The 25,118-nt window shown below is 41.2% G+C and overlaps 1 protein-coding gene across 8 annotated transcripts in view; it reads left to right on the plus strand.

Annotated features, from left to right (window-relative positions):
- Supt3 (SPT3, SAGA and STAGA complex component) overlaps positions 1-25,118 on the plus strand; it is a 342,177-nt gene that overhangs the window by 236,830 nt on the left and 80,229 nt on the right. For all 8 annotated transcript variants that reach the window (NR_158206.1, XM_006523477.3, NM_178652.3 and 5 more), the window contains 3 exons: positions 19,291-19,366; positions 22,765-22,877; positions 24,129-24,236. Coding sequence is in view for 7 of the 8 variants with exons in the window: in XM_006523477.3 (XP_006523540.1) it covers positions 19,291-19,366; positions 22,765-22,877; positions 24,129-24,236 (297 nt within the window). In the remaining variant the exon portion in view is untranslated. The remainder of the gene's footprint in view (positions 1-19,290; positions 19,367-22,764; positions 22,878-24,128; positions 24,237-25,118) is intronic.

Below are 25,118 nucleotides of genomic sequence, written 5' to 3' on the forward strand. Positions count from 1 at the left end.
GAGGGTGTTTCTCTACCCACCCAAGCACTCCTCCTTCCCCCCCCCCCTCAGCTCCCCTATACTGGGACATCTCTCAAGTCTTTATAGGACCAAGGACCTCTTCTCCCATTGATGCATGACAAGACCATCCTCTGCAGCTGGAGCCATGTGGAGTCCTTTGTTGATGGCTTAGTCCCTGGGAGCTCTTGAGGGTCTTGTTGGTTGATGTTGTTGTTCTTCCTGTGGGGTTGCAATCCCCTTCAACTCCTTCAGTCCTCTCTCTGACTCCTCTATTGGGGACCCCATGCTCAGTCCAATGGTTGGCTGTGAGCATCCACCTGTGTATTTGTAAGGCTCTGGCAGGGCCTCTCAGGAGACAGCTATATCAGGCTCCTTTCAGCAAGCACTTCTTGGCATCCACAATAGTGTCTGGGTTTGGTAATTGTACATGAGATGAATCCCCAGGTGGGACAGTCCCTGGATGGCCTTTCCTTCAGTCTCTGCTCTATACTTTATCTCCATATTTGCTCCTGTGAGTATTTTGTTCTTCTTCTAAGAAGGACCAAGACACCCACACTTTGGTCTTCCATCTTCTTGAGTTTCATGTGGTCTGTGAATTGTATCTTGGTTATTTGGAGCTTTTGGGCTAATATCCACTTATCAGTGAATGCATACTGTGTGTGTTCTTTTGCAATTGGGTTACCTCACTCAGGATGATATTTTCTAGTTCTATCCATTCGCCTAAGAATTTCATGAACTCGTTGTTTTTAATAGCAGAGTAGTACTCCATTGTGTAAATGTACCACATTTTCTGTATCCATTCCTCTATTGAGGGACATCTGGGTTCTTAGTAGCTTCTGACTATTATTAATAAGGCTGCTATGAACATAGTTGAGTATGTGTCCTTATTACATGTTGGAGCATCTTCTAGGTATATGCCAAGGAGTGGTATAGCTGGGTCCTCAGAAAGTACTATTTCCAGTTTTCTGAGGAACTGCCAAACTGATTTCCAGAATGGTTGTACCAGCTTGTAATCCCACCAGCAGTAGAGAAGTGTTCCTCTTTCTCCACATCTTCACCAGCATCTGCTGTCACCTGAATTTTTGACTTTAGCCATTCTGACTGGTGTGAGGTGGAATCACAGGGTTGTTCTGGTTTGCAGAAAATGCAGATTCTTAATGTCACAGGCTCTCTTCCATTACAAATGTCACAGACCTCTTGATACCTTTAATTAGAGGTGCAAAAAGAAGCTTGCCTTCTGACGTCCAGTTGAGAGACAAGAAAACTGATACTGAACTGATGTGGCATATATAGTGTCATATAGGAGACCTCATTCACAGTGCACTATTGAGATGTGTATTTCCTAGACTCTACGAATCAAATATAGAGGTGGAGAGATGCCTCAGAAGGTGCGAACACTTACTGCTCTTGCAAAACATTCAGGTTCAGGTTCCAACTCCCAAATTGTGGCTCACATCTGAGACTCTACCCTCCAGGTGATTCAGTACCCTCTTCTACCTCTGGGAACTGTATATGCATGGTGTATGTACGTACATGCATACATATATATACCTACATACGTACATTCATACCTACCTACATACATACATACATACATACATACATACATACATTCATACAGGCAAAATACTCATACACATAAAATGAAAATAAATAAGACCTTAGGAATCTAATAGATTGTTTCATTGACATTTTTACTATAAAAAGAATTGGTAGAAATAGATTGAGGCTAATTTCCAGTGTGAACCTCAGTGGACTACCTAATCTTTTACATCTTATTCTTAGGACCCATAACCATGCATCATTGTAAGGCTCTCCGACTGAGAGGTAAGATACAGGTAGAACTAGGAATATTAACAGCTCTACCAAGGAAGAGAGAACTCAGGCACATGAGAGTGCCAAGGAGAGGTGGCTTGCCCGAGCATTCTCCTTATATGGCAGACAAAGGCCTATGCATAGGAGACTGACTTTCTCATCTAACTCACTCTTTTCTCTCTCTAATGGCATAGAAATCTGTAAGCAGTCACATTGTTACAATTTAGTGTAACACTGTTCCGCAGTATGTATAGATTGGGCTGGAATGGTGTCAGCCTTGTGTAACACTGTCTCGGCCTCTGCACATGTGTCTTAAATTCATTTATGTATGTTTTTTCTTTATAGACTCCTCCTCAGAATAAAACTCTCTTAGATGAAACTGGAATTCTGATGAGATTTCTTTAGCTCTGACTAGGCTTCCAGTAAAGAGATTGAATAGAGCAAGTCAAGAGTAGTGGTTCCTCCTGCCAGATGGCATTCACACAAGAGTATATACATGCAAAGAGATGGGATATTTAAGTGTCTGTGAACTGCTCACTGCTTTTTCTATCACTCCCCTTCCTTGAGTTATCCTAGTCAACCTAAACTGTGAAGGCAGGAGACATTAATAAGCCTGTGCCTTCCTTTACTTGTGCTTCTTAATCTCCTGCAGCTAGGACAGTACTAATAGCAGCTTGTTTGTCTGACTGTGGCCCTTCCCTTATCTCCTCAGAAAACTTTATGAAGTTTAAAAATACATAGACTTAAATTTTTAAAAAGTTGATGAGCAATATTTCATTTGAGATTCACTACAGATCTTTAAACTTGCAAAAATTGGTTCTGGAATCATTGAGTTGGGACACATAAAAATCATGGACTTGTTCCTCAGTCACACATCATGGCAGATCCAGCTGCCTGCTCCCCAGGATTCATGTTGTTCTTCCTGAGACCAAAAGTCTAACTTGTAACTGGATACTTTGCCATTCAGGTGAGCTACCACACTTCTTTTCTTACCTCCATCTAGGTTTGATCATGACCTACGAAAAGTTAGTACAAATACACCTTGGGGCTTCACAGTGGTCTCTTTAAAGATGGGGAAGTGCAGTCTCTCCCCTTCTTACCTTTGACTTATTTGAGTGTGAAGGCTGGAAAGCTATTATGAATCACGAAGACAAGGCCATATCCTAAAACGTCAAAGCCAGCATTGGAGGAGCCTGAGGCTTTGATGACCTCAGTGTGTGGTTATGTCAGGTCTGAAGGCTATCACCAGTCTTCATTTATTGTGAGGAAAGATGAACTTCTCTCTTGCCTAAGCAACTATTAGCTGGGTTTGGTTGTTTTTCTAACGCTCTCAACTAGAAAAACCCTATCTTGGTAAGTTAGAATATACCTCCTACTAGAAAATAAGTCATGTTTTCAAATAGACCTGGTTTATTTTCAAAATAAAAATTATACTTGGGGAAGGTAAATGCTTGTAAGTGCTCACCGATGATTAAATCCCATGCTGCCTAACACCAGAGAGTCTGGATCTGTCTCATACTGTTTCTGATTCATGCAGGAGGCAAACTCATGGGTTGTCAAATTGTGAAGCACACCTCCTTTCTGTGCTGCCATCCAGGAGCAGACACTTAGCTGTCAGGAGTCTCGTCATGCTTGATGCGTGGAGGAAGCTGTAGAAAGGGCTCACGGCAGCCACTGGAGCCTTTTCCTTGTATTCTCATTGTCCACTGCCAAGCCCCATTTCAGCCTTCCTCCAGGACATTGATTTCCCCCCTTAGGTAATGCTTTCTCAGATGATTGACAAATTAAGTCTATTTTTATACTGAACGAGTATTTTGTCATGGTCTCTGATTTTCAAAGGACAATCATAACCACAGGACAAGTGTTAATGTCTTAATATGTCTCTGCCTAAGAGATGCTAATTTGAGAAGTTTTGTTCCTCAAGACTCACTGACATCAAAAGACTGAAGAAATCATCCAGTATTTATTACAGGGTTTCCTGCCTCTTAAGTTCCGGAAGAAAATAGAGGAAAGGATTTGATTTTAGGTCTTTATTTTTATTGAGTTTTTTGTTAATCAAAATATCCACCCTGCTACTTGTGAAATTAAAATCTGTGCTATAGAAAATAAGTACCATCTGGGCTGCATTTTTCCCTGCCTCCTCTAGAGAACAGTGTACTGGGGCATGCTCACTTCGCTGTATGCCTGGGATGCCTATGCAATACAGTAGGTAATCCTCACTGTAGAGTGCTGGGACCAGAAATACAGCTTACAGTGTGTGTGAGACATCAACTTACTGGAATACCTAACAGTGATTGCCATCCCTTCAGAAATGACTCAGAAAGTATAACCTCTGCTTTCAGTAGATGACTCTGAAAGTGTGTGTAGGCATATGATGTATGCACGCCTTTGTGATAATTCCACAGCATTTTCTCCTTTTTTATTAAACTATATGCTCATTTATAGGTCTTATTAAAATTGTCTGTTGCTTAGATTTGGGAAGGTCTCCCATTCTGCAGAAACCATAGCCAGTTTCTTCTTGAAGCCACTAAATAACATTTCAGGTGTAATTTTCTAAGATTATTTCAAGTCTTTTAAGCCTCTACAGTTGCAACATGAAATATTATTTTCAGTAGATTGTAGGTGATTTAGTTGATCAGATAAAAAGTATCTTGTCTGAAGAAGGAATGTTCTAGGATCTGGTAACCTAGTAGCCTTATCACTTGCTATACAGTAGGATTTAATTCCCGTTGACTCGTACATTTGAGCCCCTGTTCTCCAGTTAGTGATGCTGTTTAGAGAGCTTATGGAAGCTTTAGGAGGCAGAGCCTTGTTGGAGGAAGCGCCTCACTAGGGGCAGCTCTTGAAGTTACCCTTGCCCATTTCCAGGGCTTTCTGTCTGCTTCCTTTGTACAGATAAGATGCAGCCAGCTAGCTTCCTTCTCCTGCCAACATGCCATGCCATTCCCACCATTATGGACTCTAGCCCCCCGGAACCCTGGGCCAAGCAAACCATTTCTTCCTGACCTTGCTTTGGTTGTGACATTTTATCACAGCAGCAGAAGAGTAACTAGTGCAGTGTATTGGAGTCGTCATATTGGGCCAGCAGTCTGTAGGAACTCTGTACTGCTTTATAATTATTCTGTACATCTAAAATTATTTCAAAATAGTTCCATAAAGAGCACTAGTTTCTTCGAGTGTGAAGGAGAAATAACAAAGGCTGCCCATCCTCACTTGGGATGATTGCTGAGGGGATGAACGTGAGGCTGCAAATCATTTCAGCTGCTGATCCCTGCTGTGACACTTCTCATCTGACTTCACCCCTCTTCCCACCTCTGAGCTCTTTCTCTTCCTGCCAAAGTTGTTCTTGCTTTTTGAAAAGCTTTTGTGGTTACTTTATTTAAGGTAAAATGTTGTCTCACTGTTGCCAGGCTACTAAAACAATCCTCCTTTCTTCATTTCTCTTTGCAATCCATTCTATACCCTCTGGGCATGCAGTGTTAAGCCTTCTTACCTAAGAGTTGGGCCTAATGGCCACTGACATTTAATCAAATAACAGTTATAATACATTTACTCATAAGTAAAAGTTGAATAAAATTTGGGCACTGACATCTAAGGGAATGGGGATTTCATCATCAACTATCTTAACCGAACCCATTTTGTTAAATAACCATAATTATGGGTTTTGCATTTATGATTCCAGAGGATTTTGCTGCTCTGCATTCTTTGAAGCCTCAGAGGCAGTCATTGTGCTTAGGTTTCTGGAAGTACCTAGAGTGGATCTAAAACTAGAGCCAGGGCTTCTGTGTAGCATCAGTCCCCGGCAGACTCACTCATCCAAAGGCTTTACACCCCCACTTAGCCAGGCATGACTCCTGCATTCTGAAAACTGTCCTGAGATCTGAGGAGATAGCTTAAGTGTTAAAGACCTTGCCTTGAAGCAAGAGGACTTAAGTTTGATCTCCAAAGCTCACATAAAAAGAGAGGAAGTTTATAATCCTGATGCAGAAAAGGCAGAGACAGGTGAATCTCTGGGGCCTTCCATCAGCCAGCCTAGCCTACTTATTGAGCTCCTGTCCAGTGAGAGACCTTGTCTCAAAAAAGAAAATGGTAGCTGTTGCTTGAGGAAGAATACCAAAAGGTATATGTTTGAAAGTCTACAAATACATGCACATGTATGTGCACACAGGAACACACACCAGAGTTTTGAAATGTATTAATATGGTTTTAAAATAAGTATAAATATCATTAAAAGTACTAATTTTTCTGATCATAGGAACATTTCGGCTTTTCCTGTTAATATTTGGAAATTTTCTTTCTTGTATTTGAAACAAAAGTACTTTTGATGCTTGTGCTTACTGCTCTGTTCTCAGGGCAGTCGTGTTCGGTGAAACCCATCATTTTTGCTTTGTTCCTGTGACTAAAGTCTCAGCGTATCAGAAAACCATTTTCTCTCTTGTTCTTGTTAGCTCGTGTGTCCAGCCTGCTGGGCCTCATGTGCCTGCTCACGAGCTTCTTCATCTCTGACTCACAGCTCAGCTGACTGAGGAGAGAAAGGCTTCAAAATGGCTGTGAGCGTTCCTGCAGGGGAATAAACAGTCTAGCTTCATTTGGTTTGCTTCTGTTCTCAAGTGCTATCAGGGTGTAAGGCCTCTCTATCCTCCGTGATTTATTGCCTGGACAATTGCCCTGTTCTGGTGATGTCATTTCTTCAGCAGAATACAATGTAGTAGACTTTGTCAGCCTTCTATTTATAGTTGATCATTTGTGGGGAGGAGAGGGCTGGAAGTAATTTTATTCTGGATTTTGGGATTTATTTTGGGTGTTGTTGTTGTTGTTAATTTGTGTTATGTTTATTTGTGTTTTGTTTTATCAGTCAGGGACTTATTCTGTAGCCCAGGTTGGCTAGAGACTCACCCAGGCCCGGCTCAGATTTACTACCATCTTTGTGCTTTAGCAGGCTGAATGCTAGTGTTGGAGGCATGAGTCGGCATGCCTAGGCTTGCTTCTCTTTGATTATGTAAAGCACATGAGCTTCAGATTTGCTGCTCAGTGGTCTGATAGCCCAGGTTTTCAAGGTTTCTCTTTGAGGCAAGTGATGAGAAACATCTTTTGATATATATGCAGCTAGAGTCAAGAGCTCCGGGGTACTGGTTAATTCATAATGTTGTTCCACCTATAGGGTTGCAGATCCCTTTAGCTCCTTGGGTACTTTCTCTAGCTCCTCCATTGGGAGCCCTGTAATCCATCCATTAGCTGACTGTGGGCATCCACTTCTGTGTTTGCTAGGCCCCGGCATAGTCTCACAAGAGACAGCTACATCTGGGTCCTTTCGATAAAATCTTGCTAGTGTATGCAATGGTGTCAGCGTTTGGATGCTGATTATGGGGTGGATCCCTGGATAAGGCAGTCTCTACATGGTCCATCCTATCATCTCAGCTCCAAACTTTGTCTCTGTAACTCCTTCCAAGGGTGTTTTGTTCCCACTTCTAAGGAGGGGCATAGTGTCCACACTTAAGTCTTCATTCTTCTTGAGTTTCATGTGTTTAGGAAATTGTATCTTATATCTTGGGTATCCTAGGTTTTGGGCTAATATCCACTTATCAGTGAGTACATATTGTGTGAGTTCCTTTGTGAATGTGTTACCTCACTCAGGATGATGCCCTCCAGGTCCATCCATTTGGCTAGGAATTTCATAAATTCATTCTTTTTAATAGCTGAGTAGTACTCCATTGTGTAGATGTACCACATTTTCTGTATCCATTCCTCTGTTGAGGGGCATCTGGGTTCTTTCCAGCTTCTGGCTATTATAAATAAGGCTGCTATGAACATAGTGGAGCATGTGTCCTTCTTACCAGTTGGGGCATCTTCTGGATATATGCCCAGGAGAGGTATTGCTGGATCCTCCGGTAGTACTATGTCCAGTTTTCTGAGGAACCGCCAGACGGATTTCCAGAGTGGTTGTACAAGCCTGCAATCCCACCAACAATGGAGGAGTGTTCCTCTTTCTCCACATCCTCGCCAGCATCTGCTGTCACCTGAATTTTTGATCTTAGACATTCTGACTGGTGTGAGGTGGAATCTCAGGGTTGTTTTGATTTGCATTTCCCTGATGATTAAGGATGTTGAACATTTTTTCAGGTGCTTCTCTGCCATTCGGTATTCCTCAGGTGAGAATTCTTTGTTCAGTTCTGAGCCCCTTTTTTTATTGGGGTTGTTTGATTTTCTGAAGTCCACCTTCTTGAGTTCTTTATATATGTTGGATATTAGTCCCCTATCTGATTTAGGATAGGTAAAGATCCTTTCCCAATCTGTTGGTGGTCTCTTTGTCTTATTGACGGTGTCTTTTGCCTTGCGGAAACTTTGGAGTTTCATTAGGTCCCATTTGTCAATTCTCGATCTTACAGCACAAGCCATTGCTGTTCTGTTCAGGAATTTTTCCCCTGTGCCCATATCTTCAAGGCTTTTCCCCACTTTCTAATCTATAAGTTTCAGTGTCTCTGGTTTTATGTGAAGTTCTTTGATCCATTTAGATTTGACCTTAGTACAAGGAGATAAGTATGGATCGATTCGCATTCTTCTACATGATAACAACCAGTTGTGCCAGCACCATTTGTTGAAAATGCTGTCTTTCTTCCACTGGATGGTTTTAGCTCCCTTGTCGAAGATCAAGTGACCATAGGTGTGTGGGTTCATTTCTGGGTCTTCAATTCTATTCCATTGGTCTACTTGTCTGTCTCTATACCAGTACCATGCAGTTTTTACCACAATTGCTCTGTAGTAAAGCTTTAGGTCAGGCATGGTGATTCCACCAGAGGTTCTTTTATCCTTGAGAAGAGTTTTTGCTATCCTAGGTTTTTTGTTATTCCAGATGAATTTGCAAATTGCTCCTTCTAATTCGTTGAAGAATTGAGTTGGAATTTTGATGGGGATTGCATTGAATCTGTAGATTGCTTTTGGCAAGATAGCCATTTTTACAATATTGATCCTGCCAATCCATGAGCATGGGAGATCTTTCCATCTTCTGAAATCTTCTTTAATTTCTTTCTTCAGAGACTTGAAGTTTTTATCATACAGATCTTTCACTTCCTTAGTTAGAGTCACGCCGAGATATTTTATATTATTTGTGACTATTGAGAAGGGTGTTGTTTCCCTAATTTCTTTCTCAGCCTGTTTATTCTTTGTGTAGAGAAAGGCCATTGACTTGTTTGAGTTAATTTTATATCCAGCTACTTCACCGAAGCTGTTTATCAGGTTTAGGAGTTCTCTGGTGGAATTTTTAGGGTCACTTATATATACTATCATATCATCTGCAAAAAGTGATATTTTGACTTCCTCCTTTCCAATTTGTATCCCCTTGATCTCCTTTTGTTGTCGAATTGCTCTGGCTAATACTTCAAGTACTATGTTGAAAAGGTAGGGAGAAAGTGGGCAGCCTTGTCTAGTCCCTGATTTTAGTGGGATTGCTTCCAGCTTCTCTCCATTTACTTTGATGTTGGCTACTGGTTTGCTGTAGATTGCTTTTATCATGTTTAGGTATGGGCCTTGAATTCCTGATCTTTCCAGAACTTTTATCATGAATGGGTGTTGGATCTTGTCAAATGCTTTTTCTGCATCCAACGAGATGATCATGTGGTTTTTGTCTTTGAGTTTGTTTATATAGTGGATTACATTGATGGATTTTCGTATATTAAACCATCCCTGCATTCCTGGAATAAAACCTACTTGGTCAGGATGGATGATTGCTTTAATGTGTTCTTGGATTCGGTTAGCGAGAATTTTATTGAGGATTTTTGCATCGATATTCATAAGAGAAATTGGTCTGAAGTTCTCTATCTTTGTTGGATCTTTCTGTGGTTTAGGTATCAGAGTAATAGTGGCTTCATAAAATGAGTTGGGTAGAGTACTTTCTACTTCTATCTTGTGAAAAAGTTTGTGCAGAACTGGAATTAGATCTTCTTTGAAGGTCTGATAGAACTCTGCACTAAACCCATCTGGTCCTGGGCTTTTTTTGGCTGGGAGACTATTTATAACTGCTTCTATTTCTTTAGGGGATATGGGACTGTTTAGAAGGTCAACTTGATCCTGATTCAACTTTGGTACCTGGTATCTGTCCAGAAATTTGTCCATTTTGTCCAGGTTTTCCAGTTTTGTTGAGTATAGCCTTTTGTAGAAGGATCTGATGGTGTTTTGGATTTCTTCAGGATCTGTTGTTATGTCTCCCTTTTCAGTTCTGATTTTGTTAATTAGGATTTTGTCTCTGTGCCCTCTAGTGAGTCTAGCTAAGGGTTTATCTATCTTGTTGATTTTCTCAAAGAACCAACTCCTCGTTTGGTTAATTCTTTGAATAGTTCTTCTTGTTTCCACTTGGTTGATTTCACCCCTGAGTTTGATTATTTCCTGCCGTCTACTCCTCTTGGGTGAATTTGCTTCCTTTTTTTCTAGAGCTTTTAGATGTGTTGTCAAGCTGCTAGTATGTGCTCTCTCCCGTTTTTTCTTGAAGGCACTCATAGCTATGAGTTTCCCTCTTAGAAATGCTTTCATTGTGTCCCAAAGGTTTGGGTACGTTGTGGCTTCATTTTCATTAAACTCTAAAAAGTCTTTAATTTCTTTCTTTATTCCTTCCTTGACCAAGGTATCATTGAGAAGAGTGTTGTTCAGTTTCCACGTGAGTGTTGGCTTTCTGTTATTTTTTTTGTTATTGAAGATCAGCCTTAGTGCATGGTGATCTGATAGGATACATGGGACAATTTCAATATTTTTGAATCTGTTGAGGCCTGTTTTGTGACCTATTATGTGGTCAATTTTGGAGAAGGTACCATGAGGTGCTGAGAAGAAGGTATATCCTTTTGTTTTAGGATAAAATGTTCTGTAGATATCTGTCAGATCCATTTGTTTCATCACTTCTGTTAGTTTCAGTGTGTCCCTGTTTAGTTTCTGTTTCCATGATCTGTCCATTGGTGAAAGTGGTGTGTTGAAGTCTCCCACTATTATTGTGTGAGGTGCAATGTGTGCTTTGAGCTTTACTAAAGTTTCTTTAATGAATGTGGCTGCCCTTGCATTTGCAGCATAGATATTCAGAATTGAGAGTTCCTCTTGGAGGATTTTACCTTTGATGAGAACAAAGTGCCCCTCCTTGTCTTTTTTGATGACTTTGGGTTGGAAGTCAATCTTATCAGATATTAGGATGGCTACTCCAGCTTGTTTCTTCATATCATTTGCTTGGAAAATTGTTTTCCAGCCTTTTATTCTGAGGTAGTGTCTATCTTTTTCTCTGAGATGTGTCTCCTGTAAACAGCAAAATGTTGGGTCTTGTTTGTGTAGCCAGTTTGTTAGTCTATGTCTTTTTATTGGGGAGTTGAGACCATTGATGTTAAGAGATATTAAGGAAAAGTAATTGTTGCTTCCTGTTATTTTTGTTGTTAAAGTTGGCATTCTGTTCTTGTGGCTGTCTTCTTTTAGGTTTGTTGAGGGATTACCTTCTTGTTTTTTCTAGGGCATTGTTCCCGTTCTTGTATTGGTTTTTTTCTGTTATTAACCTTTGAAGGGCTGGATTCGTGGAGAGATAATGTGAGAATTTGGTTTTGTCGTGGAATACTTTGGTTTCTCCATCTATGGTAATTGAGAGTTTGGCTGGGTATAGTAGCCTGGGCTGGAATTTGTGTTCTCTTAGTGTCTGTATAACATCTGTCCAGGCTCTTCTGGCTTTCATAGTCTCTGGTGAAAAATCTGGTGTAATTCTGATAGGCTTGCCTTTGTATGTTACTTGACCTTTTTCCCTTACCGCTTTTAGTATTCTATCTTTATTTAGTGCATTTGTTGTTCTGATTATTATGTGTTGGGAGGAATTTCTTTTCTGGTCCAGTCTATTTGGAGTTCTGTAGGCTTCTTGTATGTTCATAGGTATCTCTTTCTTTATATTTGGGAAGTTTTCTTCAATAATTTTGTTGAAGATGTTTGCTGGTCCTTTGAGTTGAAAATCTTCATTCTCATCCACTCCTATTATCCGTAGGTTTGGTCTTCTCATTGTGTCCTGGATTTCCTGGATATTTTGAGTTAGGATCTTTTTGCATTTTCCATTTTCTTTGATTGTTGTGCCGATGTTCTCTATGGAATCTTCTGCACCTGAGATTCTCTCTTCCATCTCTTGTATTCTGTTGCTGATGCTCAAATCTATGGTTTCAGATTTCTTTCCTAGGGTTTCTATCTCCAGTGTTGCCTCACTTTGAGTTTTCTTTATTGTTTCTACTTCCCTTTTTAGGTCTAGTATGGTTTTGTTCATTTCCATCACCTGTTTGTATGTTTTTTCCTCTTTTTCTGTAAGGACTTCTACCTGTTTGATTGTGTTTTCCTGTTTTTCTTTAAGGACTTGTAACTCTTTAGCAGTGTTCTCCTGTATTTCTTTAAGTGATTTATTAAAGTCCTTCTTGATGTCCTCTACCATCATCATGAGATATGCTTTTAAATCTAGGTCTAGGTTTTCGGGTGTGTTGGGGTGCCCTGGACTGGGCGAAGTGGGAGTGCTGGGTTCTGATGATGGTGAGTGGTCTTGGTTCCTGTTAGTAGGATTCCTACGTTTACCTTTTGCCATCTGGTAATCTCTGGAGTTAGTAGTTATAGTTGACTCTGTTTAGAGATTGTTCTTCTGGTGATTCTGTTACCGTCTCTCAGCAGACCTGGGAGACAGATTCTCTCCTCTGAGTTTCAGTGCTCAGAGCACTCTCTGCTGGCAAGCTCTCTTACAGGGAAGGTGCGCAGATATCTTGTTTTTGGACCTCCTCCTGGTCGAAGAAGAAGGCCCAAAACAGGGCCTCTCTCAGAAGCTGTGTTGCTTTGGCAGTTCCCAGAAGCTGTCAGCTTCTGTGGTGCAGACTCTCACCTGTGCAGACTAAAATCCTAAGTTCCAGGGAGTCCTGGAACCAAGATGGTGACTGCTGCTCCTGAGGCTGAGGCCGTCTCCTGAGCCAGGTGGACACCTGTCCTCTGGTCCGGATGGTGGCCGGTTGTCTGCGGCCCGCCCAGGCTGCTGCCTCAGCGGCTCTGTGCTTCTGCCCGTCCCAGAAGCTGTCCGGTTCTCTGGCGCACCCTCTAACCTGTTCAGACTAATTTCCTAGGTCCTGCGGAGTCCTGGAACCCAGATGGCGACCACTGCTGCTGAGGCTGAGGCCGCCTCCCAAGCCAGGCGGACACTTGTCCTCTGGTCCGGATGGTGGCCAGTTGTCTGCGGCCCGCCCAGGCTGCTGCCTCAGCGGCTCTGTGCTTCCGCCCGTCCCAGAAGCTGTCCGGTTCTCTGGCGCACCCTCTAACCTGTTCAGACTAATTTCCGGATTAATATTTTTCAATCCGCAAGTATAGATCAAAACAAGAAAAACAAAATCCAGCTGAAAGGACTCAGTTGTGACTAAGTGACAAATAGCCTCAGTGTGTCTCAGTGCTGCTCTGTGCCCACTCACTCATTCACTTCCATTACTGTGACCCTTCTGGAGTCCACAGCTGCTCCTTCAGAAAACTGCATAGGACACTCTAATTCATTCCTAATGCTTGTGACACATAAAATTGCTATATTATAAAAGCCATTCTGAGTGAACAAATTAATACCACTAGAAACTGTTGCTTTTTTTAAACAGGCCATGCAATAGCAAATGCACTGTGTTTTTATTATCCTATGAAAATTGTGAGTCAAAATAGAATCAACTTTTGGTTTTAAGACTGTATCTTTTAATACTATAAATTGGTTCTCTAAGTGTTGTGTGTGTGTGTGTGTGTACAGGTGTACATTTTATGACTTGTGTAAGTCAAGCAAAATTACCTCAAAAGCAAAGATTTCCTTCTAAACTTGTTTTTATTTATCCTATTTTATCTATCTATCTATCTATCTATCTATCTATCTATCACTCTATCTATCTATCTATTGATTACTGAGCATGATGGCACATAACTATAATCCTTGTGCTGTAGAGCACAGATAGATATTCTAGGCTAGCATTGTCTATGTGTGAGACACCAATTTAAAACAATATAAACAAACAACAAAAATCCCAACATTTTTTCTGGTTGTAATTTAAGATGTAGGTACCTAGGTTGAGATGGTTCAGAGCCAGATCAAGTTTATACTGGGGAGCGGCTTTGGGTAGCCATTTGTACTTTTTTTAACTTAAGAGGGGGAGCTGTGAACTTAGTCTGTGGATGAAGGAAGGTCTACTCCAGGGCATTCCGTATATCAACGCCTTTTTGTTATGTTTTTGTGTAATATAGTTGTCCCCAAGATAGGTTGTGGGTGGAACAAATCATCTATTGCAAAAAGATGAGTGTTCTGTGAAAGGAATAGAAGAAGAACTCTGGCCATGTGTGGAGGGAGTCTCACTTGATGTGGTAGGGAACCTACTCAATTACAAGCTGGCACAGCAGGCAGAATGTGTGTGTGTGTGTGTGTGTGTGTGTGTGTGTGTGTGTGTGTGTGTGTGTGTATTTCTGGCCACACACACTAGGCTTCTGAAGTTTCTCTATAGCTACTGATATGCATGCATGCCTGTCAGGCATTACCTTACAAACTATGGAAGGGACATTTCTTCAGTATTGGGTGTGCTTTACTTTCTTCCAGCAAATGCCCCATCGCTTCGCTTTCAATTACAAAAGTCCTAAGAGCAATAAAAATGGGAGTTGTTTAAAAAAAAAAAAAGATTGTTTTTGAGGTAGAAGTGAGAGCAGATAAACTTTGTTTTTCTTTTTCTTTTTTTTTTTCAGATAAACTTTTATTTGGGTTTGAAAGTTATGTTCTGTGATTCTGAGTTACTCAAGAACAATAGATGTCATGTGTGTTGAGAAGCTTGCAGAAGATATGCCAGCACATAGCTTCTGTAACCTTTGAGCACGCTTCAGTGAAAGCACGTGGAGAATGTGAGCGGTGTGCTGCATAACTCACCCAGATGCAGTGTGCTGCTGCAAGCAGTGACTGTTGCTGCCCAGGGTGCATTTCAAAGGCATAAGCACCTCTGCTCTGAAATCAAAACTTTACTGAAAACCCAAATTAACAGTTAGGTACTGAGGGTCTGTTGTGTTCAAGATACTGAAAACACCACCAACAACAAATTCTACATAGAACTGATTAGCTGCAGACATTCTTTCTTTCCTGATTTCACTTAGGTTGGATCCAGAAATTAATCCCATCTGACATGGGAATCTTCCTTCATAGTTCATTATACAGTAACCAGTATAGGCCAAAACTCCTTGCTGATAAAGTGGGTGGCTAGTAACAAATTAAAAAATTAAAAATACAAGACCTATACCAGTTAGATGTTAGAATATTGTCAGATATTTAGAAGATTCTAGCAATAATAACTTCAAAGGCAGTGCTTTCCAAATACGCTCTTATTTTGTTAGATAGTAATGCCAGCAAGTTGAAGAAAAAGTGACTGTTGTGTATTTTTCTGAATGTTGGGGATCAATGTTGTTAATAATACCCAAGGAACTCAAGTCATATGTGGAACTGGCCTTGAGGATACAGAACTTGAGTCATCTGCAGATGACCTTGTGCTCATGTGGCCTTGAGATCAAAAGAGCCTTGTGTAATTGAGAATGCCCAATGTGCATGAATGCTGAGCTGAGCCAGTGACCATTGTTCATCCATACTCATCGGGATTTGCCCTTCTCATATTCTAAAAAACATGAAGGTTGGGTTGGGTTGGGTTGAATTGGGTTGGTTGGTTGGTTTGGTTTGATTGGGTTGAGTTGGGTTGGGTTTGGTTTGGTTTAGTTTGGAGTAGGTAGTTAGTTACTTGCTTAGGTTTTTGAGAGAGGATCTTACTGTATTCAGATTTATGATCCTTCTGCCTTAGCCTCACAAGCACTTGGATCATGGGTATTTGTGAGCATACCTGGGCAAAATAGGCTTTTTAAAATTCCAGTTTTGTGACCATATTGAATCGTCAGGTAAACTTGATAACTCCCCCCTAGAGAGACACTTTTAAAATTAAGCTTGCTGTTGGATGCTTTGTTTAGAAGAATCCAGAACATGAAGGGAGCGTAGTTCCTGCTGTGGTTCTCAAGGTGTACACAGGTCTAGCTTTCTAGAAAAAGTTGTATGCCTGAACCGACACTTTTGGAGCCAAACTTTACTTCTAACTTTGTCTCTATTAACTATTAACTTTAGCTTCTCCGGCTCAATGTTTTCATTTGTAAGAGGGATTATTAAACTGTTCGGTTTACTCTTTGGTCTTTTGGGTTTTTGTTTTTGTTTTTGTTTATCTCAGAGGTTGTGTTTTCTGTGTAGACAGTATTATTTCAATCATGTTGTACTAAGCTGAATAATATTTTCCCAGAGAGTTCTTTGTTACCAGGATTAGAAAGGTTCATTAGTGTATACTATAGAATGTACTGGCATCTGAAGGGAGGCAGAAGGGGAAGTGGAATTTGGGCACCACAAAAATTAAGAGCCACGACTATTTATATATGGGCAGTCTCTTGATTCTTTTAAATAGAACTTCATTTTAAAATCTGCTTACCCTGTCCTAGAATTCATATAATTTGGTCATAATTCTTCAAATTCCTGGTCATAGATCATCATACAAGGACACTGGATTAAAATTTTAGTTTAATCTACAAAGAGCTTTGATAACACAAATATCCAGTGCTTCTGTTAAATCGCACCTCTTCTAACCTCTATTTCCTTATCTATAAAATGAAGAGGCTTGAACAAGTAAACATTAAGCTGCCCGTAGCTCTCCCATACCATGCCCATGACTCTTTCCCTGAGTTGGCCACCCTACATGAGTGGTGCCTGTGTGCTAGCACTGATAATGGCTTCCTGTGGGTGCCCTAGGGCCAGCATCCTAATGCTGCACAGCTCAGAAGTTAGATGTTAAAGGAACTGAAAAGAACTAAAGATGAGCTGCACAAAAGGAAGAGGCAGAGGAGAGGGTGTCGGGAAGTAAGAGGCTAGCTGTAATGACATGAAGCCCTTCACATGTCTGTGTCTTTGAAATGGCCTGGGATGATAGGCTTTGCAAGGACAAAATCTCCCAGCTGCCACACACTTCATTTAGTTAAAGCTGGCCACCCTGGCAACCTTAATCTCTTAGGATAAGTTCTCCTTAATTTAAAAGGCTAGAAGTCCTAATTGCATACACACCAACTATCTTAGCATAGATACCAAAGCCAAATCTTGATTGTGGGCAAGAAGAAAAGTATTAGTTAGAAGAAAAATATGAGTAATTCCTTTAGGACTGTTATGTCTTTGTCTGAGTGCTTTCTGTCTAGTCCTGTGTTGGGATATGGTGGCTGGCTCCAGGGTAGCAAAGCAGAGAGTGTAGGAGTCCTGCTACTGAGGGCTGGGTACGTCCCTGCCCTCTGGAATAGAAGAGTTGCATTTGTTCACTCACACTGCCCATTGCTTGTTTACTATGTGCCAGCTATGTTTCCAGGACTTAAAAATTCAAATGTGACAGGTTCTCACCATAATCACACACAGAAGCACACAAGCACATGCTTACATAAATACATATGAATGATACAGTGTTATCAGTATGATATGTGTTTAAATAAACACATCAGTAACCTACTATGTTTGTTTAGAACATGAAAACACATGTTTGCTTTTTATTTTCCACCAGCAAACAGTTATTGATTGAGTCATATCACAGTAAAACAAGAGGCCAGTGGCTAGGAAGATAGCTCATTTGGCAAGTTACTGCCATGCAAGTCTAAGGACCTGCATTCAAATCCCCAATACCCAGGGAAAATCTGGGCCTGGTTGGGTGTGCCAGTAATCCCAGCATGGGCAGGATGGGAGGATGGGAGGTAGCAACAGGCAAATCCCTGCAAGCTCCTAGGTCAGCCAGCCAGAACTGTGTAGGGAAGTTCCGGAAGATAACTCTCACAAACTAAAGGTGGAAGACACCTGAGACCAGCACCCAAAGTTGTTGGCTGATGGCTACAGACATGTATGTGCCAGCACACACCCCATACACACACTTCATGCGAATAAATAGGTAGATATGAGAAACTAAATCACACATAGAGGTGTGTGTGTGTGTGTGTGTGTGTGTGTGTGTGTGTGTGTGCATGTTTGCATGTTACCTATGTAAAATACTTGCTGATGTATACTCAGAAATTACACTTTAATCAAGCAGGCAAATGATCAAGAAAAGTCTAGATTTGTGTCCATGTGTTTGTGAGGATATGTTTTGGAGAGAAAGGAAGAAAGGAGAAGAGGGATCAAAAGGTAGAAGAGGAGAGGAGGCGGAGTCAAGAAGAACCATGTTCTTAAGGATCCCCAGCAGTAGGTGCTCCCTTTTTCCTTGCCCTTGCCTCATTTGTCTTTTCTGCCCTGAGAAGCACCTCAGGTGACAAGCCTGTAAACCGACAATGCAACTCACATCAGACAAGAAAGGAAAAATGCATGGCCATTAGAAATACTATGTTGATGATATCTATCCACAGCTGTGAGAAAGAACGTGAGAAAGTCCTTCCACTGCAGAAAAACTAAAATCTCAGGGATTTTTTTTTCTTTTTTCTTTTGCTGGTACTAGTCAGACTCCCCTTCCAAGAAGTACCAGGCTGTGTCATCTCAAACTGCTTCCCTTACCAAGGAAGCGGAAGCGGTCGTAGCCTTTGCCACCAAACCATGGGTGAAGTATAATTATGCTACCTCTGTGAGACAGTGTAGGAGCAAACATCTGCTGGCCTGGATCAGGAAAGCCACGAGTGCAGCTAGCCCAAGCTGTGAATCATCTGTGGACGCAGATTAAAGGAGCTGTGTTGTGTTTACCTTTCCCCTTATTTTCTTTGTAATTGAGAAGACTGTTAACTCTGGCACTGTGTTCTGAGGGGGATATATGGATCTCAGGCATTGACTCCTGTTTTCATGTCGCCACACCACACTGTAAAGCAGATAAATAGTTAATAATGGTTTCGATGTCTGCCTTCTCCTCCCCACAGTGTTTGCTTTTGTTTTTAAAGGATGGGATAAATAGAACACATTAGATGTGTGTTGGCTAAGTAAGCAAGTCCTTGAGTTTTAACTTTAATAGCAACAGAGCAGAAAGTATTGTAAGCTTTATTTCCAAAAGAAATAAACTTCACAACTGCCAGCTTTTACTTTGTATTTTTGTATTTTCTTTTCAATTACATGTGTGTGTACATGAACACGGAGCCAGCGGAGGCCAGAAGAGGGCCTCTGATCCCTTGGAGCTGGAATTACAGTTGATTGTGATTCACCAGATGTGAGCACTGGGAACCAAATTCAGGTCCTCTGGAAGGATGGTACACTGTCTGCCATGGACTCTGGCTCCAGCCCCAGCCCCAGCACAGCTCTGATTATTTGTCATGGTTATGTAACATATTTCATGTCTGTCACCAGACTTGACTGCTCTCTTAGATCAAGAAAATGGTACAAAAAGCCTAAATATCTACTCTGGAAATGTATGTTAAGAGTCTACTTCTTTAAAAACTTGGGGTTGGTTGGTTGGTTGATTTATTTATTTATTTATTTTCCATTAGAGAGCAGAAAGACAGACTCGTACTATGGATTCAGCTCAATATGCAGAATTCTGTGAAAGCCGACAGTTAAGTTTCTGTGAGTACACATTTTACGTCACTAACAGATGTGTGAGGAATTGTGTTCCAGGTGTGCTAGATTGTGACATGCTCTCTGTTTCTTAGAAACTAGTGTATTCAGTGCATGCACCCTTACGGTCATTACAGAAACAGTGTCTGTGCAGGGGAGCCTGAAGACCTCACTGTACTCTCCTGCTACACAGTTAATGGTGGTCAGAAAGTTGAAGCATATGCACACAGAGGCAGCCATGGAACTATTCTTACAGCCTCTGTAATCAGAACAGTCACTTTTTTCTTACTTTCCCATTTCCTGGTCATGCTTACTTACTGAAATACAGTATTGCTGACTGCACTTGACCCATAGTGACATTAGTAGTCATGACATTTAAAAGCCTCCAATGTTCACTGTAAGCCCCATCCTCGCTTTTATGCACACTCATGTTCCCACACAGTGGCTTCTCAGTCATGCACTTCCCGTTGTCCTCAGCCTCCTACTGCAGCATGCGCTAAGTGCTAGCCAGAGCCATGAGTCAGTGCTTCTGCCACGGGAGTGACCTCACTTCACAGTGAAACCAGGGTCTTCCCTCCCTCAACAGCAGCTGGGAAAAGCACTTGCGACCCTAACCATGGGCCAGACTGCATCAGCCCTGCGATGACTAGGGCTCTTGCGGTAAAGGTCAAAAGAAAGGGCAATGAAGAGTACATTTAAAGCTATGACACAGTCACACATGACCCTCATCTGAGAAGTTATAGAAACAATGATGTCTTTAAATGAAAAGCAACTGTGTGGTCACGATAACCATGTATTTGATTTGGAAAAAGAAAATGAGAACAGCCTTTTAGATCATGAAGTGCAGATAAATGACACATTTCAAATCGCACTGCCCCATGCAAGCATCAGTAGAATATAAGAAAACGTGTTTTGTAAGATTTTTTTCTAAAAAAAAAATATATTTTCCAATCTGACTAACAACTTGGCATAGGACATCTGTGAAGCATTAAGTAAATGACACTTCAGATCATGGCAATTTCAGCAAATGAGAGGGTTTTGTATGGTAATTTTGGGGTTTAAATACGGCATTCAAGTATTTTATAAGCATAAATCTCCAGTTCATAAAGTAGCATTTAGTGCAGTTGAACAATTTTTTAAATCATATTTTAAACTAAATTCACAAGAAAAAATGGAAGTGCTGTTGCACATTGCAACTGATGGTCTTGGTCTTGTCTTGCATCTTTTGTTTGAAAACTGGATTTTGTTATTTCTTTTCTGTTGTGTTATTCACAAAGAAAAACTATTGTGGATGGAACGTAATAGTTTCTCCGTCTGATAAAATTACAGAATATGTAGCATATTATGTATAATTTTCTTTTCTGTGGGATTAAAAGATTTTGTCATTTAAGAATATCATATAGTGTCCATGAGAGCTTCATCATGGAACCTGGGCGGGAGACTCTGTTCCTACAACAGGAGGCATCCCTGTGCAGGTGGAGAGTGCGGCTCTGGGCAGTCTTCTCCTCCTGATGAATTCCCAGGATGTGGGAACTGTGACTTGCCTTCTTAAGTATCTGTTCATGGCAGTTTCTGAGATCAGTGGTGCTATGCACACTGAGTGACCTCCATGAGCACACTGGGGCACATGTACACATACTGCCATACCCCTCACAGACAAACAGGTGTTTAAAAAATGTAAAGAATAGACTCTAGCATTTCACTAAAAATATTTTTTTTAGTCATTTGTTTATTTACTATTGCCATGGTGAGTCTGTTAACAGCAGGCATTTTATTTTCTGGGGAAACAGTGGGGACTCACATCTCTACAGTGAGTGCTCACACTCTTGCAAAGACATTGCTAATTCTCTCCCTTATGGGGTGGGGCTGAAAACTAATAATAATCCTTTTCTTACCTTAAAAGCAGGTTGCTTAAAATAGTCACTGTGTGCCTCTGTGTTCCTAGTGCTCTGTCATGGGGCAATAGAGGAAGAAGGCCCATTTTATTGATCGTGCCAAATTGCTGCCTCTTTAACCTGAACTTGAGAAGTATTCCACAGATGTTGAACAAGCGTTTGTGAGCCGCTCCAGCTTGCTTGCTAGATGGAATGCTGCATGTCAGAGATCTGAAGGCTGGATACTTTAGAGGGGGCTTTGAGGGGAATTATCATCATTCTGCCACATTTGACAGCCTAGGACATGAGCATCAATAGCAAGGCCTCATGTCCTCTGTGCTTTATGTAAAGGAACGCTCCTGTGTGTGGAGTGCATGAGAATTCTGACCAGAACCAAACACCATGCTCTGAGTTGGTGAGACTTACAGACCACTAAGGCCACATTAGTCACAAGATAATCAATGTTTTGTTTTTAAGATTCCCTTACAGATATGATTAAATCTATACTATCTGCCCTTCTCCCTCTAAATTTCTAGTTAAATTAGTAATGTCTAAAGAAGTCCAATCAGACTGTTAACTCGGGGCAGGTACAGGCATTTCATGAAAGGACTGTGTGCTGCCTGGTTCCATGTATGCATGGTCTGATTACCTAATGTCCAAGAATTTGAAGCATGTTCTCTGCTAGCAAAGAACTTACACCATGGTCTGAGAAATCTGTACACACATGAAATAAATGTGGCCACTTCCATCAACCATGTAAGAACCTTTTCCTTGGATGCTCAGGATTGGCGTTTAGGAGGTGATGGGTGGGGTGGGGGCAGATGAGAACAACGAGCTAGCTGAAGACCAGCTCACAGCCTCTGGGCCAGAAGGGCAGAAAGTTTGGTTTAGAGAGTTAGGCCTAAGAATTTGGACATCTCCATAGTCAGCAAAGACATAGCTATGGGTTATCTCAGGCTAGCAATGGTTTGTTTAATTCTCAGTTCACAATTTTAGTAGTTCACAGTTTTGAGAAGGATTGGAAATGCAGTTTCTTTCTGTCTTCCTTCATCACACTTTTTCTTCCAGAATTTTATTTCAACAAGAAAAAGTTGTGTGGAGAAGGCAGCTTTTCTATTGGTAACTAAAATTCTGGCCAATGGTAACATATTGTGAAGCACTGTAAGACGCCCAATGATGAAAGTGTACGGTGTAAACATGCCATCCACCATAGAGACGGTGAGGTGAGGGCGTAACGCACCTACCATACCATCCACCACAGAGACGGCGAGGTGAGGGCGTAACGCACCTACCATACCATCCACCACAGAACAGAGGGAAAAGATCCTTTGTACTCCTTCATAACCACGGGTTCCAACTTGGCTTTCTTGGGACTAAAAAATTTAGATGTTAAAAAAAACTTTCTAAACATTACTTCTATGAGTGTTATTTCTTCTGTGCAGGTTTCGGGAGAAAATTTCCAATTTCTGATGGTCATGTGAAGGCTAAAACATACTTAAAGTTAAAACTTTCTATTTTCTTTTTAATTAATAGCCAAAAAAGCTTCCAAATTCCGAGACTGGCTGGACTGCAGCAGCATGGAGATAAAACCCAATGTCATAGCTATGGAAATCCTGGCATATCTGGCATACGAAACCGTGGCCCAGGTACAGTCTCTGCTGTCAGTGCAACTGCTCCCACTGATCTCCACCCCTGCGACCATGGGCTGCCTTTTGATTCCACCTGCTACTCCAGCTGGAATGAGAACCGCAAACGTTTTCTTCTGAGACACATCATAAATTCTAGAATTTAATCCAATTATGCTCCTTTGTATCACTAGCTCTGAGGGCTGTAAGCTTTTAATATGTTTTGTAATTTTGCTTTTTTTTAAGACTCTTGTGTCTAGACCCACACAGACTTAATCTAGTTTACATTCCAGCTTGAGGTGTGGAGGGACTCACATGCCCCACCCCTCCCTGAAGAGTTATTGATGGTGTCTAAGGAAGGGGAGAAACAGTTTTATTTAAGGTTATGGTCCCAATAGGTTAAACATGCTCCAGTGGGTGGCCCCACTCCCAGGAGGCTGGGGTTAATAAAACAAAGACGGGGAGAGGAAGGAGGGAGTAGATCTAGGAGGAGTTAGAAGAGTTGGAAGTGAACTAAATATATTGTTTGCATGTATGAAATTCTTAGTGAATTAATACAAATGTATGTAAAACATCTGTTCCTTCAGCTTTATCCTAACTAGTTATGGAATTCCATGTTGAACTCTTACATCCTCAAGGGACTTGTTCAAGTGCTTATTTCTGAACTTTGAAACAAGTGACTTTCAAAGTCTGTGAAGCCCCTTGATCTCTGGAAATATGCAGGTATAGGATCATGGTACTCCAGGTGTAGCTCACTCTGGGTATGGTCTCTAGGCTACAGGGTCAGCCTCTTTTTTTTTTTTTTTTTTTTTTTTTTTGGTTTTTCGAAACAAGGTTTCTCTGTATAGCCCTGGCCATCCTGGAACTCACTTTGTAGACCAGGCTGGTCTCGAACTCAGAAATCCATCTGCTGCTGCCTCCCAAGTGCTGGGATTAAAGGCATGGGTCACCACGCCCGGCAGGAGGATCAGCTTCTTGTTAGCCCCTTTTGAGAATGAAAATTCCTAGACTAGCCCAGAAATCCATATTTAAAATGCTACTATTGATAACAAAATGAAGTTTGAAAACTACTCCCTTAGAAAATCAAACATGTCATTTGTGATTGTGAGTTGGTTCAGTTGCCAGTCAGTGAGAGGCTGTGCTCATGTCCAAAATGGATGGGAGGCAGTATTGCTATCAGTACCATCCTGAGCATGCTACTGAGTGCATCTTCTGTGACACTGATGGTTATTTCCAGCTATGTGAATTTATATCTGTTACTCTCTTCCTCAGCTGGTGGATCTGGCTCTTCTAGTGAGGCAAGATATGGTGTCCAAGGCAGGGGACCCCTTCAGCCATGCCATTTCTGCAACCTTCATTCAGTACCACAACTCTGCTGAGGTGAGTATCAGAAAATGTGACGAGAGCGCATTTGTGCTTTTGTTACTTGTTTACATTAGGACTTTGAAATGATTATGTAGGATTGCACGGTCTTTACTTGGAGACTCTTAATACATTGACCATTGACACAAATAATTATTGAGAATTTGCTGTGCCCATCTGAGGAACCACTTGATATGATGACCTTTTTCACCCTTTGGCCCCATTGTCTTTCTTAACCCTTAAGTGACAATTGGATGGTTGCAGAACATGTCTTACATTGAAACATGTAAAGAGAAGAACTGGGGTGGGGCTGTAGATCAATGGTACAATTCTTGCTTACCATGCAAGAGATACAGAGACTTTAGAGAGAACTGGAAGGGAGATTATCGTGTAATAATTCCTGTCAATTATTCATAACTTTGCGTTTCATGTGCCAATTTATCTCAACAATTCATATTGCCACAGCCCCACATATCTTCAGTCTGATGATCGGGTCCTCTTGTCAGACCTGTTTTGTACGGATAGGACGTTTTCTGTAGGAACTAGAAAATCTCACCAGGTGTAACCTTTTACATAACTATGCACCACTTTCAGTTTCTAAAATATCCTCTACTAACACAGTGTGCCTGACAACCAGAAATGAAGCCGAACATGTTGAATACATTTGCCAATATTTGAGTTTCTTAATAACAAAAACAGCACTTTCCTGTCATTCATGATAATGACCATAGAGAAGAAGGGCTAGGCTCACATCTGCATGTATAATTATAGAGTGAGTTTAGAACCAGCTGGCTGAAATGTATAACCTGAACACGGCAAAGGCCATTTAGTAGCATAGTCTTCTTCCTGTTACTGTCCGTGGGTGAGGGTGGTAGCTCAAATTGTTTCTAAGATGTACTT

The sequence above is a fragment of the Mus musculus genome, chromosome 17 (genome assembly GCF_000001635.26).
Source record: "Mus musculus strain C57BL/6J chromosome 17, GRCm38.p6 C57BL/6J".
Taxonomy (NCBI): Eukaryota; Metazoa; Chordata; class Mammalia; order Rodentia; family Muridae; genus Mus; species Mus musculus.